At 50.6% G+C, this 14,431-nt stretch overlaps 1 protein-coding gene across 2 annotated transcripts in view; it reads left to right on the forward strand.

Moving 5' to 3' along the window:
• The window catches only part of LOC106594349 (DDB1- and CUL4-associated factor 15), a 42,929-nt gene continuing 28,498 nt past the window's right edge, over window positions 1-14,431 (forward strand). For both annotated transcript variants that reach the window (XM_045690814.1, XM_045690815.1), the window contains exons 1-5: window positions 1-151; window positions 1,029-1,126; window positions 4,697-4,835; window positions 6,487-6,593; window positions 7,311-7,453. In XM_045690814.1, the coding sequence (XP_045546770.1) occupies window positions 59-151; window positions 1,029-1,126; window positions 4,697-4,835; window positions 6,487-6,593; window positions 7,311-7,453 (580 nt within the window). In that variant the 5' untranslated portion in view covers window positions 1-58. The remainder of the gene's footprint in view (window positions 152-1,028; window positions 1,127-4,696; window positions 4,836-6,486; window positions 6,594-7,310; window positions 7,454-14,431) is intronic.

Consider the following 14,431-nt stretch of genomic DNA (forward strand, 5'->3'; position numbering starts at 1 on the left):
AATGGGAAGGCCATGGGTCGAGATGGTAGGTAGGGCGTAGTGAACACTACGGCGGAAAATGGCGCCCAGCTCGAAAACCGAAAAGGACGGTAACAAACAAACGCAGAGAAAACACAAAGAACATGTCGTCAAGCTTCTGAACCGTGGAAGGGTATGCAACAAACTAGACAAGAGCATGGCTTTAACGAAGAATGAGGTCGCAGGGTCAATGTCTCGATAGTGCAAGACCCTGCGGATGCTAGCTAGTTAACGTGTTTCTAAGCACCAACTTGCTAGCAGGCTGACTCGTTAGCAAGCCACCTTTGGCCAAAACCTAGCTCCAATCCATGATAACTAAGTTAAAGGCTGGTTGCTCTATTGTGTAAGGGAATGTTGCTAGCTAGTTAACCGTCTATCCCAAGCCACTTAGCTAGCTAACGTTTGTTGAACCGAGCAGTAAACCAGCTTGCGCACGTAAACAGTTTATTTCGCTTTCACTAACGCAACAAGCTAACAAGCCAATTTACTAGTTTTGCATTTGTAGTCGCCGCTGGCCATTTCAGATCACTATGCACGGCATGATTCCTCTGTGTTGCAATGTTTTTCAATTCTGGTCTTGGGGACTGCTGGCCTTTTTGTTTCGGCTAACGTTAAAGGTGATGCTGATCAGCTAGTTAAATCAGGTGTTAATGTTGATTAAGAACAAAATCATGCAGTGTACACCCTAGAGACCTGGATGAAAGAACACTGCTGGGTGGGTGTGTAGGTAGTAGAGTGGTCAAGACTGGTTTCCTGGACTCAGACCAAGCCTCGTCCAAGTACTGTATGTATCAAGCATCTCCGAGTAGGTGCTGATCTAGGATCTGAGGTCCCTCCTGTCCAAGTAATCTAACTCGTAATCTGAAAGGCTAAACTGATCCTAAATCCGCTCGACTACTCTGAGATGGTTATACATACGACCCCATGGACTAACAAGCTGTTTCAATGAAGGTTCTTTATTGGGTACGTTGACCACTTTTCACTAACTTCCCACGTCCTCTCTCCTATAGTTGTCTGGCCAGTATTCTCAGCGCTTGTTCAGGAAACTACCACCGCGCGTCTGTGTTCCCCTGAAGAACATAGTCAGCGAGGAGTTCCTCAGAGCAGGGTGAGTGTTTGTGAAAGACTGTCTTTCTACAATGTAGAAAATAGTGAAAATGACAAAAAACCCTTGAATGAGTAGGTGTGTCCTTACTTTTCACATGTACTGTGTATATACAGTACCAGGCAAACGTTTTGGTTTTTCTTTATTTTTACATTGTATAATAATAGTGAAGACATCAAAACTATGAATTAACATATGGAATCATATAGTAACCAAAAATTTGAGAAACAAATATTTGAGATTCTTCAAAGTAGCCACCCTTTGCTTGGTGACAGCTTTGCACACTCTTGGCATTCTCTCAACCAGCTTCATGAGGAAGTCACCTGGAATGCATTTCAATTAACATGTGTGCCTTGTTAAAAGTTATTTTGTGGAAATTCTTTCCTTCTTAATGCGTTTGAGCCAATCAGTTGTGTTGTGACAAGGTAGGGGTGGTATACAGAAGATAGCCCTATTTGGTAAAATAACAAGAATATTAAATATAAAATCTGTTTTGATTTGTTAATCACTTTTTTGGTTACTACATGATTCCATAGGTTATTTCATAGTTTTGATGTCTTCACTGTTATTCTACAATGTTGAAAATAGTAAAAATAAAGAAAATCCCTGGAATGAGTATGTTCCAAACTTTTGACTGTTAGTGTGTGTGTGTATATATGTATATACACTACCGTTCAAAGGTTTGGGGTCACTTATACATTTATGCCTAGAAGGACAGCATCCCGGAGTCTCTCCTCTTCACTGTTGACGTTGAGACTGGTGTTTTGCGGGTACTTTTAATGAAGCTGCCAGTTGAGGACTTGTGAGGCGTTTGTTTCTCAAACTAGACACTGATGTACTTGTCCTCTTGCTCAGTTGTGCACCTGGCTAGCTAGTTAGCCGGGTGCACGCTAATAGCGTTTCAAACGTCACTCGCTCTGAGACTTGGAGTAGTTTTTTTCCCTTCCTCTGTATGGGTAACGCTGCTTCGAGGGTGGCTGTTGTCGATGTGTTCCTGGTTTGAGCCCAGGTAGGAGCGAGGAGAGGGACGGAAGCTAAATAGTCAAAAGTATATGAAATACAAATCGTATAGAGAGAAATAGTCCTATAATTCCTATAATAACTACAACCTAAAACTTCTTACCTGGGAATATTGAAGACTCATGTTAAAAGGAACCACCAGCTTTCATATGTTCTCATGTTCTGAGCAAGGAACTTAAACGTTAGCTTTCTTACATGGCACCTATTGATTGCACTTTTACTTTCTTCTCCAACACTTTGTTTTGCATTATTTAAACCAAATTGAATATGTTTCATTATTTATTTGAGGCTAAATTGATTTTATTGATATATTAGATTAAGTTAAAATAAGTGTTCATTCAGTATTGTTGTCATTATCACAATAAATAAACAAATAATCGGCCGATTAATCGGTATCGGCTTTTTTGGGTCCCCCTATCGGTATCGGCGTTGAAAAAATCATAATCGGCCGACCTCTAGTGAGAAGCCTGGCCACGGAGACGGGGGTGAAGAGGTAACGTTAGGTGAGAAGCCTGGCCACGGAGACGGGGGTGAAGAGGTAACGTTAGGTGAGAAGCCTGGCCACGGAGACGGGGGTGAAGAGGTAACGTTAGGTGAGAAGCCTGGCCACGGAGACGGGGGTGAAGAGGTAACGTTAGGTGAGAAGCCTGGCCACGGAGACGGGGGTGAAGAGGTAACGTTAGGTGAGAAGCCTGGCCACGGAGACGGGGTGAAGAGGTAACGTTAGGTGAGAAGCCTGGCCACGGAGACGGGGTGAAGAGGTAACGTTAGGTGAGAAGCCTGGCCACGGAGACGGGGGTGAAGAGGTAACGTTAGGTGAGAAGCCTGGCCACGGAGACGGGGTGAAGAGGTAACGTTAGGTGAGAAGCCTGGCCACGGAGACGGGGGTGAAGAGGTAACGTTAGGTGAGAAGCCTGGCCACGGAGACGGGGTGAAGAGGTAACGTTAGGTGAGAAGCCTGGCCACGGAGACGGGGGTGAAGAGGTAACGTTAGGTGAGAAGCCTGGCCACGGAGACGGGGGTGAAGAGGTAACGTTAGGTGAGAAGCCTGGCCACGGAGACGGGGGTGAAGAGGTAACGTTAGGTGAGAAGCCTGGGGGTGAGAAGGTGATGAAGCGTACTTCATGAACTGTAACCGAAAAAACATCTGGCATTTGGAAAGTTTGAGGTGAGGGAGAAAGTGTGGTGGAACAGGTATTGTTAGCATTGTTAAGTATCTTGCCATCTGGATGGAATTCTCCGTTAGCTAACCAGAGAAATGTTGAGCAACATTGAGCCAACTGAACCAGTCAATTAAATCATCATCTCCACACACACCTTGTGTCCCCACTCTCACACCCCTCCCTCTCTCTCTCACACCTCTCTCACACCTCTCTCTCTCTCCTCCCTCTCTCTCCCTCTCTCTCTCTCACCCCTCCCTCTCTCTCTCTCTCACCCCTCCCTCTCTCTCTCACACCCCTCCCTCTCTCTCACACCCCTCTTTCTCTCACACCCCTCTTTCTCTCACACCCCTCTCTCTCTCACACCCCTCTCTCTCTCACACCCCTCTCTCTCTCACACCCCTCTCTCGCTCACACCTCTCTCTCGCTCACACCCCTCTCTCTCGCTCACACCTCTCTCTCTCACACCCCTCGCTCTCACACCCCTCGCTCTCACACCTCCCTCTCGCTCTCACACCCCTCGCTCTCTTCACACCCTCTCTCTCACACCCTCTCGCTCACACTCTCTCGCCACACCTCGCTCTCACACCTCGCTCTCACACCTCGCTCTCACACCCTCCCTCTCGCTCTCACACCTCGCTCTCACCTTCGCTCTCACACCTCGCTCTCATCGCCTCACCTCGCTCTCACACCCTCGCTCTCACCCTCGCTCTCACCCTCGCTCTCACACCCTCGCTCTCACACCCCTCGCTCTCACACCCTCGCTCTCACACCTCGCTCTCACCACCTCCCTCTCTCGCTCTCACCCCTCCCTCTCTCGCTCTCACCCTCCTCTCTCGCTCTCACCCTCCCTCTCTCGCTCTCACCCCTCCCTCTCTCGCTCTCACCCCTCCCTCTCTCGCTCTCACCCCTCCCTCTCTCGCTCTCACCCCTCCCTCTCTCGCTCTCACCCCTCCCTCTCTCTCTCTCACCCCTCCCTCTCTCTCTCTCTCTCTCTCTCTCTCTCACCCCTCCCTCTCTCTCTCTCTCTCTCTCTCTCTCTCACCCCTCTCTCTCTCTCTCTCTCTCTCTCACCCCTCTCTCTCTCTCTCTCTCTCTCTCTCTCTCCTCACCCTCTCTCTCTCTCTCTCTCTCTCTCTCTCTCTCTCTCTCTCTCTCTCTCTCTCTCTCTCTCTCTCTCTCTCTCTCACCCCTCCCTCTCTCTCTCTCTCTCACCCCTCTCTCTCTCTCACACCTCTCTCTCTCTCTCTCTCTCTCTCTCTCACACCCCTCCCTCTCTCTCTCACACCCCTCTCTCTCTCTCTCTCACACCCCTCCCTCTCTCTCTCTCTCTCTCTCTCTCTCCACACCCTCCCCCTCTCTCTCTCACACCCCTCCCTCTCTCTTGTTCCAGACACATCTTCCTGGGGTTCACTAAGTGTGGTCGTTATGTGCTGTCCTACACCAGTGACTGTGGAGAGGACGATGACTTCTCCTTCTACACCTATCACCTCTACTGGTGGGAGTTCAACCTACACAGCAGACTCAAACAGGTAGGTTGGACCGACTGGGAACCATCTCCAGTGCCCTCCGTATGGCCTGAAGAGATGTGGACCAGTAGAACAGACCTACTACAGTACATGGACTGACTGTAGCCTAAACCATCCAGGAAGTGGTCTCCAGTGCCATCCTTATAGCAGTAATGAGGTGGATGATGTGTTGCTGATTGGCCTGTCAACAGTTACACTTGCTGCAATGGTGAGGAGATGGAGATGATTTCATCCCTCTCTTTCATCATTCTGTTGTCCCATTTTACCCTTTTTTTACTTATCATCTCTTCATCTCTCTCTTCTTTCTCTCCATCCCCCTCCTCTCTCTCCATCCCCCTCCTCTCTCTCCATCCCCCTCCTCTCTCTCTCATCCCCCTCCTCTCTCTCCATCCCCCTCCTCTCTCTCTCATCCCCCTCCTCTCTCTCCATCCCCCTCCTCTCTCCATCCCCCCTCCTCTCTCTCCATCCCCCTCCTCTCTCTCCATCCCCCTCCTCTCTCTCATCCCCCTCCTCTCTCCATCCCCCTCCTCTCTCTCCATCCCCTCCTCTCTCTCATCCCCCTCCTCTCTCACTCTCTCCATCCCCCTCCTCTCTCCATCCCCCTCCTCTCTCCATCCCCCTCCTCTCTCCATCCCCCTCCTCTCTCTCCATCCCCCTCCTCTCTCTCCATCCCCCTCCTCTCTCTCTCATCCCCTCCTCTCTCTCTCATCCCCCTCCTCCCCTCCTCTCTCTCATCCCCCTCCTCTCTCCATCCCCTCCTCTCTCTCCATCCCCCTCCTCTCTCTCCATCCCCCTCCTCTCTCTCTCTCATCCCCCTCCTCTCTCTCCATCCCCCTCCTCTCTCCATCCCCCTCCTCTCTCTCCATCCCCTCCTCTCTCTCCATCCCCCTCTCTCTCTCATCCCCCTCCTCTCTCTCATCCCCCTCCTCTCTCTCCATCCCCCTCCTCTCTCTCCATCCCCCTCCTCTCTCTCCATCCCCCTCCTCTCTCTCCATCCCCTCCTCTCTCCATCCCCCTCCTCTCTCTCCATCCCCTCCTCTCTCTCCATCCCCCTCCTCTCTCCATCCCCCTCCTCTCTCTCCATCCCCCTCCTCTCTCTCCATCCCCCTCCTCTCTCTCATCCCCTCCTCTCTCCATCCCCCCTCCTCTCTCCATCCCCCTCCTCTCTCCATCCCCCTCCTCTCTCTCCATCCCCCTCCTCTCTCTCTCATCCCCCTCCTCTCTCTCTCATCCCCCTCCTCTCTCTCCATCCCCCTCCTCTCTCTCCATCCCCCTCCTCTCTCCATCCCCCCTCCTCTCTCTCATCCCCTCCTCTCTCTCCATCCCCCTCCTCTCTCTCCTCATCCCCCTCCTCTCTCTCATCCCCCTCCTCTCTCTCATCCCCCTCTCTCTCTCATCCCCTCCTCTCTCTCATCCCCCTCCTCTCTCTCATCCCCCTCCTCTCTCTCATCCCCCTCCTCTCTCTCCATCCCCTCCTCTCTCTCCATCCCCCTCCTCTCTCCATCCCCCTCCTCTCTCTCCATCCCCCTCCTCTCTCTCCATCCCCCTCCTCTCTCTCCATCCCCCTCCTCTCTCTCATCCCCCTCTCCATCCCCCTCCTCTCTCTCCATCCCCCTCCTCTCTCTCCATCCCCTACCTCTCTCTCTCTCCCCAGGTGCACCATGTGCGTCTGTTTACAGGTGAGGACATCTACAGTGATCTCTACCTGACAGTGTGTGAGTGGCCCAACGACCACTCCAAGATCATCATCTTTGGCTTCAAGTAAGACATCAAGCCAGCGTACATTTGGTCTTTCTAGAGATGTCTGTGATCAGATCAGTGACTGGACATTTCTGTATGTTCTGCATCTCTCTTTTCCCTCCCACACCCCTACACTCTACCCTCCCTTCCCCATACTCTTCTCTCTCTCTCCCTCATCTCTCTTTTCCCTCCCACACCCCTACACTCTACCCCTCCCTTCCCCATACTCTTCTCTCTCTCTCTCATCTCTCTTTTCCCTCCCACACCCCTACACTCTACCCTCCCTTCCCCATACTCTTCTCTCTCTCTCTCATCTCTCTTTTCCCTCCCACACCCCTACACTCTACCCTCCCTTCCCCATACTCTTCTCTCTCTTCCCTCATCTCTCTTTTCCCTCCCACACCCCTACACTCTACCCTCCCTTCCCCATACTCTTCTCTCTCTCTCCCTCATCTCTCTTTTCCCTCCCACACCCCTACACTCTACCCTCCCTTCCCCATACCCTTCTCTCTCTCTCTCTCATCTCTCTTTCCCCCCCTCCCACACCCCTACACTCTACCCTCCCTTCCCCATACTCTTCTCTCTCTCTCCCTCATCTCTCTTTTCCCTCCCACACCCCTACACTCTACCCTCCCTTCCCCATACTCTTCTCTCTCTCTCCCTCATCTCTCTTTCCCTCCCACACCCCTACACTCTACCCTCCTTCCCCATACTCTTCTCTCTGTCTCTCTCTGTCAGTACTCGTAGCTCCAGCTCGGTGTTGATGAATCTGATGATGAGTGATGAGAACAATAGAGATATCTACATCACCATCGCCTCCATGCCTCCTCCTAGACCCTGCTCTCAGTGCTGCCCTACAAACACCTCTACTATACGCACAGGTACACACACACACACACTCCTAGACCCTGCTCTCAGTGCTGCCCTACAAACACCTCTACTATACGCACAGGTACACACACACACACACACACACACACACACACACACACACACACACACACACACACACACACACACACACACACACACACACACACACACACACTCCTAGACCTTGCTCTCAGTGCTGCCCTACAAACACCTCTACCATACGCACAGGTACACACACACACACACACACACACACACACACACACACACACACACACACACACACACACTCCCAGACCTTGCTCTCAGTGCTGCCCTACAAACACCTCTACTATACGCACAGGTACACACACACACACACCTCCTAGACCTTGCTCTCAGTGCTGCCCTACAAACACCTCTACCATACGCACAGGTACACACACACACACACACACACACACACACACACACACACACACACACACACACACAACTCCCAGACCTTTCTCTCAGTGCTGCCCTACAAACACCTCTACCATACGCACAGGTACACACACACACACACACACACACACACACACACACACACACAACACTCCCAGACCCTGCTCTCAGTGCTGCCCTACAAACACCTCTACTATACGCACAGGTACACACACACACACACACACACACACACACACACACCACACACACACACACACACACACACACTCCTAACCCTGCTCTCAGTGCTGCCCCAAACACTCTACACAGGACACACACACACACACACACACACACACACACACACACACACACACACACACCACAACTCCTAGACCCTGCTCTCAGTGCTGCCCTACAAACACCTCTACCATACGCACAGGTACACACACACACACCAAACACACACACACACACACACACACACACACACACACACACACACACACACACACACACACACACACACACACACACACACACACACTCCTAGACCCTGCTCTCAGTGCTGCCCTACAAACACCTCTACCATACGCACAGGTACACACACACACACACACACACTCCCAGACCTTGCTCTCAGTGCTGCCCTACAAACACCTCTACCATACACACACACACACACACACACACACACACACACACACACACACACACTCCCAGACCCTGCTCTCAGTGCTGCCCTACAAACACCTCTACCATACACACAGGTACACACACACACACACACACACACACACACACACACACACACACACACACACTCCCAGACCCTGCTCTCAGTGCTGCCCTACAAACACCTCTACCATACACACACACACACACACTCCCGCCCTCTCAGTCTTCTACAAACACCTCTACCATACGCACAGGTGCACATACGTACAGTGAGGGAAAAAGTATTTGATCCCCTGCTGATTTTGTACATTTGCCCACTGACAAAGAAATGATCAGTCTATAATTTTAATGGTAGGTTTATTTGAACAGTGAGAGACAGAATAACAACAAAAAAATCCAGAAAAATGCATGTCAGAAATGTTATGCATTGATTTGCATTTTAATGAGGAAATAAGTATTTGACCCCCTCTCAATCAGAAAGATTTCTGTCTCCCAGGTGTCTTTTATACAGGTAACGAGCTGAGATTAGGAGCACACTCTTAAAGGGGAGTGCTCCTAATCTCAGTTTGTTACCTGTAAAAAGACACCTGTCCAAAGAAGCAATCAATCAATCCGATTCCAAACTCTCCACCATGGCCAAGACCAAAGAGCTCTCCAAGGATGTCAGGGACAAGATTGTAGACCTACACAAGGCTGGAATGGGCTACAAGACCAACGCCAAGCAGCTTGGTGAGAAGGTGACAACAGTTGGTGAAATTATTTGCAAATGGAAGAAACACAAAAGAACTGTCAATCTCCCTCGGCCTGGGGCTCCATGCAAGATCTCACCTCGTGGAGTTGCAATGATCATGAGAACGGTGAGGAATCAGCCCAGAACTACACGGGAGGATCTTGTCAATGATCTCAAGGCAGCTGGGACCAGAGTCACCAAGAAAACAATTGGTAACACACTACGCTGTGATGGACTGAAATGCTGCAGCGCCCGCAAGGTCCCCCTGCTCAAGAAAGCACATATACATGCCCGTCTGAAGTTTGCCAATGAACATCTGAATGATTCAAAGGACAACTGAGTGAAAGTGTTGTGGTCAGATGAGACCAAAATGGAGCTCTTTGGCATCAACTCAGTTCAACAGTTCCAGGTCTCCGCAGCCTCTGGAACTGCCGGTCTGCAGCCAACAAGGCTGAGTTCATCTCAGCCTATGCTACCCTCGTCCCTGACTTCCTGGCTGACGGAAACATGGATTACCACAGATAACACTGCTACTCCTACTGCTCTCTCTTCGTCTGCCCGTGTTCTCCGCAATACCCCCAGAGCATCGAGCCAGCGGGGTGGTGGCACTGGAATCCTCATCTCTCCCAAGTGGACATTCTCTCTTTCTCCCCTGACCCATCTGTCTATCTCCTCATTTGAATTCCATGCTGTCACAGTTACCAGCCCTTTCAAGCTTAACATCCTTATCATTTATCGCCCTCCAGGTTCCTTGGAGAGTTCATCAATGAGCTTGACGCCTTGATAAGTTCCTTTCCTGAGGATGGCTCACCTCTCACAGTTCTGGGTGACTTTAACCTCCCCACGTCTACCTTTGACTCATTCCTCTCTGCCTCCTTCTTTCCACTCCTCTCCTCTTTTGACCTCACCCTCTCACCTTCCCCCCTACTCACAAGGCAGCATCGCTTGACCTCATCTTTACTAGATGCTGTTCTTCCACTAATCTCATTGCAACTCCCCTCCAAATCTCCGACCACTACCTTGTATCCTTTTCCCTCTTGCTCTCATCCAACACTTCTCACTCTGCCCCTACTCGGATGGTATTGCGCCGTCCCAACCTTCGCTCTCTCTCTCCCGCTACTCTCTCCTCTTCCATCCTATCATCTCTTCCCTCTGCTCAAACCTTCTCCAACCTATCTCCTGATTCTGCCTCCTCAACCCTCCTCTCCTCCCTTTCTGCATCCTTTGATTTTCTCTGTCCCCTATCCTCCAGGCCGCTCGGTCCTCCCCTCCTGCTCCGTGGCTCGACGACTCACTACGAGCTCACAGAACAGGGCTCCGGGCATCCGAGCGGAAATGGAGGAAAACTCCGCCTCCCCTGCGGACCTGGCATCCTTTCACTCACTCCTCTCTACATTCTCCTCTTCTGTCTCTGCTGCTAAAGCCACTTTCTACCACTCTAAATTCCAAGCATCTGCCTCTAACCCTAGGAAGCTCTTTGCTACCTTCTCCTCCCCTCCTGAATCCTCCTCCCCTCCCCCCCTCCTCCCTCTCTGCGGATGACTTCGTCCAACCATTTTGAAAAGGAGTTTGACGATATCCGATCCTCGTTTGCTAAGTCAAACGACACCGCTGGTCCTGCTCACTGCCCTACCCTGTGCTTTGACCTCTTTCTCCCCTCTCTCTCCAGATGAAATCTCGCGTCTTGTGACGGCCGGCCGCCAACAACCTGCCCACTTGACCCTATCCCCTCCTCTCTTCTCCAGACCATTTCCGGAGACCTTCTCCCCTTCCTCACCTCGCTCATCAACTCATCCTTGACCGCTGGCTACGTCCCTTCCGTCTTCAAGAGAGCGAGAGTTGCACCCCTTCTGAAAAAACCTACACTCGATCCCTCCGATGTCAACAACTACAGACCAGTATCCCTTCTTTCTTTTCTCTCCAAAACTCTTGAACGTGCCGTCCTTGGCCAGCTCTCCTGCTATCTCTCTCAGAATGACCTTCTTGATCCTAATCAGTCAGGTTTCAAGACTGGGCATTCAACTGAGACTTCTCTTCTCTGTGTCACGGAGGCTCTTCGCACTGCTAAAGCTAACTCTCTCTCCTCTGCTCTCATCCTTCTAGACCTATCTGCTGCCTTTGATACTGTGAACCATCAGATCCTCCTCTCCACCCTCTCCGAGTTGGGCATCTCGGCGCGGCCCACGCTTGGATTGCGTCCTACCTGACAGGTCGCTCCTACCAGGTGGCGTGGCGAGAATCTGTCTCCGCACCATGCGCTCTCACCACTGGTGTCCCCAGGGCTCTGTTCTAGGCCCTCTCCTATTCTCGCTATACACCAAGTCACTTGGCTCTGTCATATCCTCACATGGTCTCTCCTATCATTTGCTATGCAGACGACACACAATTAATCTTCTCCTTTCCCCCTTCTGATAACCAGGCGTCGGAATCGCATCTCTGCATGTCTGTCAGACATATCAGTGTGGATGACGGATCACCACCTCAAGCTGAACCTCGGCAAGACGGAGCTGCTCTTCCTCCGGGGAAGGACTGCCCGTTCCATGATCTCGCCATCACGGTTGACAACTCCCTTGTGTCCTCCTCCCAGAGTGCCAAGAACCTTGGCGTGATCCTGGACAACACCCTGTCGTTCTCCACTAACATCAAGGCGGTGACCCGATCCTGTAGGTTCATGCTCTACAACATTCGCAGAGTACGACCCTGCCTCACACAGGAAGCGGCGCAGGTCCTAATCCAGGCACTTGTCATCTCCCGTCTGGATTACTGCAACTCGTTGTTGGCTGGGCTCCCTGCCTGTGCCATTAAACCCCTACAACTCATCCAGAACGCGCAGCCCGTCTGGTGTTCAACCTTCCCAAGTTCTCTCCGTCACCCCGCTCCTCCGCTCTCTCCACTGGCTTCCAGTTGAAGCTCGCATCCGCTACAAGACCATGGTGATTGCCTACGGAGCTGTAAAGGAACGGCACCTCCATACCTTCAGGCTCTGATCAGGCCCCTACACCCAAACAAGGGCACTGCGTTCATCCACCACTGGCCTGCTGGCCCCTACCTCTGAGGAAGCACAGTTCCGGCTCAGCCCAGTCAAAACTGTTCGCTGCTCTGGCACCCCAATGGTGGAACAAGCTCCCTCACGCGCCAGGACAGCGGAGTCAATCACCACCTTCCGGAGACACCTGAAACCCCACCTCTTTAAGGAATACCTAGGATAGGATAAAGTAATCCTTATAACCCCCCTTAAAATATTTAGATGCACTATTGTAAAGTGGTTGTTCCACTGGATATCATAAGGTGAATGCACCATTTTGTAAGTCGCTCTGGATAAGAGCGTCTGCTAAATGACTTAAATGTAAAATGTAAACTCAACTCGCCGTGTTTGGAGGAGGAGGAACGTGCTCTATGACCCCAAGAACACCATCCCCACTCGTCAAACATGGAGGTGGAAACATTATGCTTTGGGGGTGTTTTTCTGCTAAGGGGACAGGACAACTTCACCGCATCAAAGGGACGATGGACGGGGCCATGTACCGTGAAATCTTGGGTGAGAACTCCTTCCCTCAGCCAGGGCATTGGAAATGGGTCGTGGATGGGTATTCCAGCATGACAATGACCCAAAACACACGGCCGGCAACAAAGGAGTGGCTCAAGAAGAAGCACATTAAGGTCCTGGAGTGGCCTAGCCAGTCTCCAGACCTTAATCCCATAGAAAATCTGTGGAGGAGCTGAAGGTTCGAGGTTACCAAACGTCAGCCTCGAAACCTTAATGACTTGGAGAAGATCTGCAAAGAGGAGTGGGACAAAATCCCTCCTGAGATGTGTGCAAACCTGGTGGCCAACTACAAGAAACGTCTGACCTCTGTGACTGCCAACAAGGGTTTTGCCACCAAGTACTAAGTCATGTTTTGCAGAGGGTCAAATACTTATTTCCCTCATTAAAATGCTAATCATTTTATAACATTTTTGACATGCGTTTTCTGGATTTTTTTGTTGTTATTCTGTCTCTCACTGTTCAAATAAAACCTACCATTAAAATTATAGACTGATCATTTCTTTGTCAGTGGGCAAACGTACAAAATCAGCAGGGGATCAAATACTTTTTCCCTCACTGTACACACACATATACATACACACACTCACTCTCAGACCCTGCTGCCCTACAAACACCTCTACCATATCACAGGTACACACACGTTTCTCCTCTAACTACCAAACACACAGTCTCTCTCTTAGGTAGTGGAGAGTGTCTGGAACATGGCTATATGTTGAACAGTTCTCTCTCTCTCTCTCTAGGTAGTGGAGAGTGTCTGGAACATGGCTATATGTTGAACAGTCTCTCTCTCTCTAGGTAGTGTAGAGTGTCTGGAACATGGCTATATGTTGAACAGTCTCTCTCTAGGTAGTGGAGAGTGTCTGGAACATGGCTGTATGTTGAACAGTCTCTCTCTCTCTAGGTAGTGGAGAGTGTCTGGAACATGGTTATATGTTGAACAGTCTCTCTCTCTCTCTTAGGTAGTGGAGAGTGTCTGGAACATGGCTATATGTTGAACAGTCTCTCTCTCCAGGTAGTGTAGAGTGTCTGGAACATGGCTATATGTTGAACAGTCTTCTCTCTAGGTAGTGGAGAGTGTCTGGAACATGGCTATATGTTGAACAGTCTCTCTCTAGGTAGTGGAGAGTGTCTGGAACATGGCTATATGTTGAACAGTCTTCTTCTCTCTAGGTAGTGGAGAGTGTCTGGAACATGGCTATATGTTGAACAGTCTCTCTCTAGGTAGTGGAGAGTGTCTGGAACATGGTTGTATGTTGAACAGTCTCTCTCTCTAGGTAGTGGAGAGTGTCTGGAACATGGCTGTATGTTGAACAGTCTCTCTCTCTAGGTAGTGGAGAGTGTCTGGAACATGGCTGTATGTTGAACAGTCTCTCTCTAGGTAGTGGAGAGTGTCTGGAACATGGCTGTATGTTGAACAGTCTCTCTCTAGGTAGTGGAGAGTGTCTGGAACATGGCTATATGTTGAACAGTCTCTCTCTCAGGTAGTGGAGAGTGTCTGGAACATGGTTGTATGTTGAACAGTCTCTCTCTCTCTAGGTAGTGGAGAGTGTCTGGAACATGGCTATATGTTGAACAGTCTCTCTCTAGGTAGTGGAGAGTGTCTGGAACATGGTTATATGTTGA

The sequence above is a fragment of the Salmo salar genome, chromosome ssa12 (genome assembly GCF_905237065.1).
Source record: "Salmo salar chromosome ssa12, Ssal_v3.1, whole genome shotgun sequence".
Lineage (NCBI taxonomy): Eukaryota > Metazoa > Chordata > Actinopteri > Salmoniformes > Salmonidae > Salmo > Salmo salar.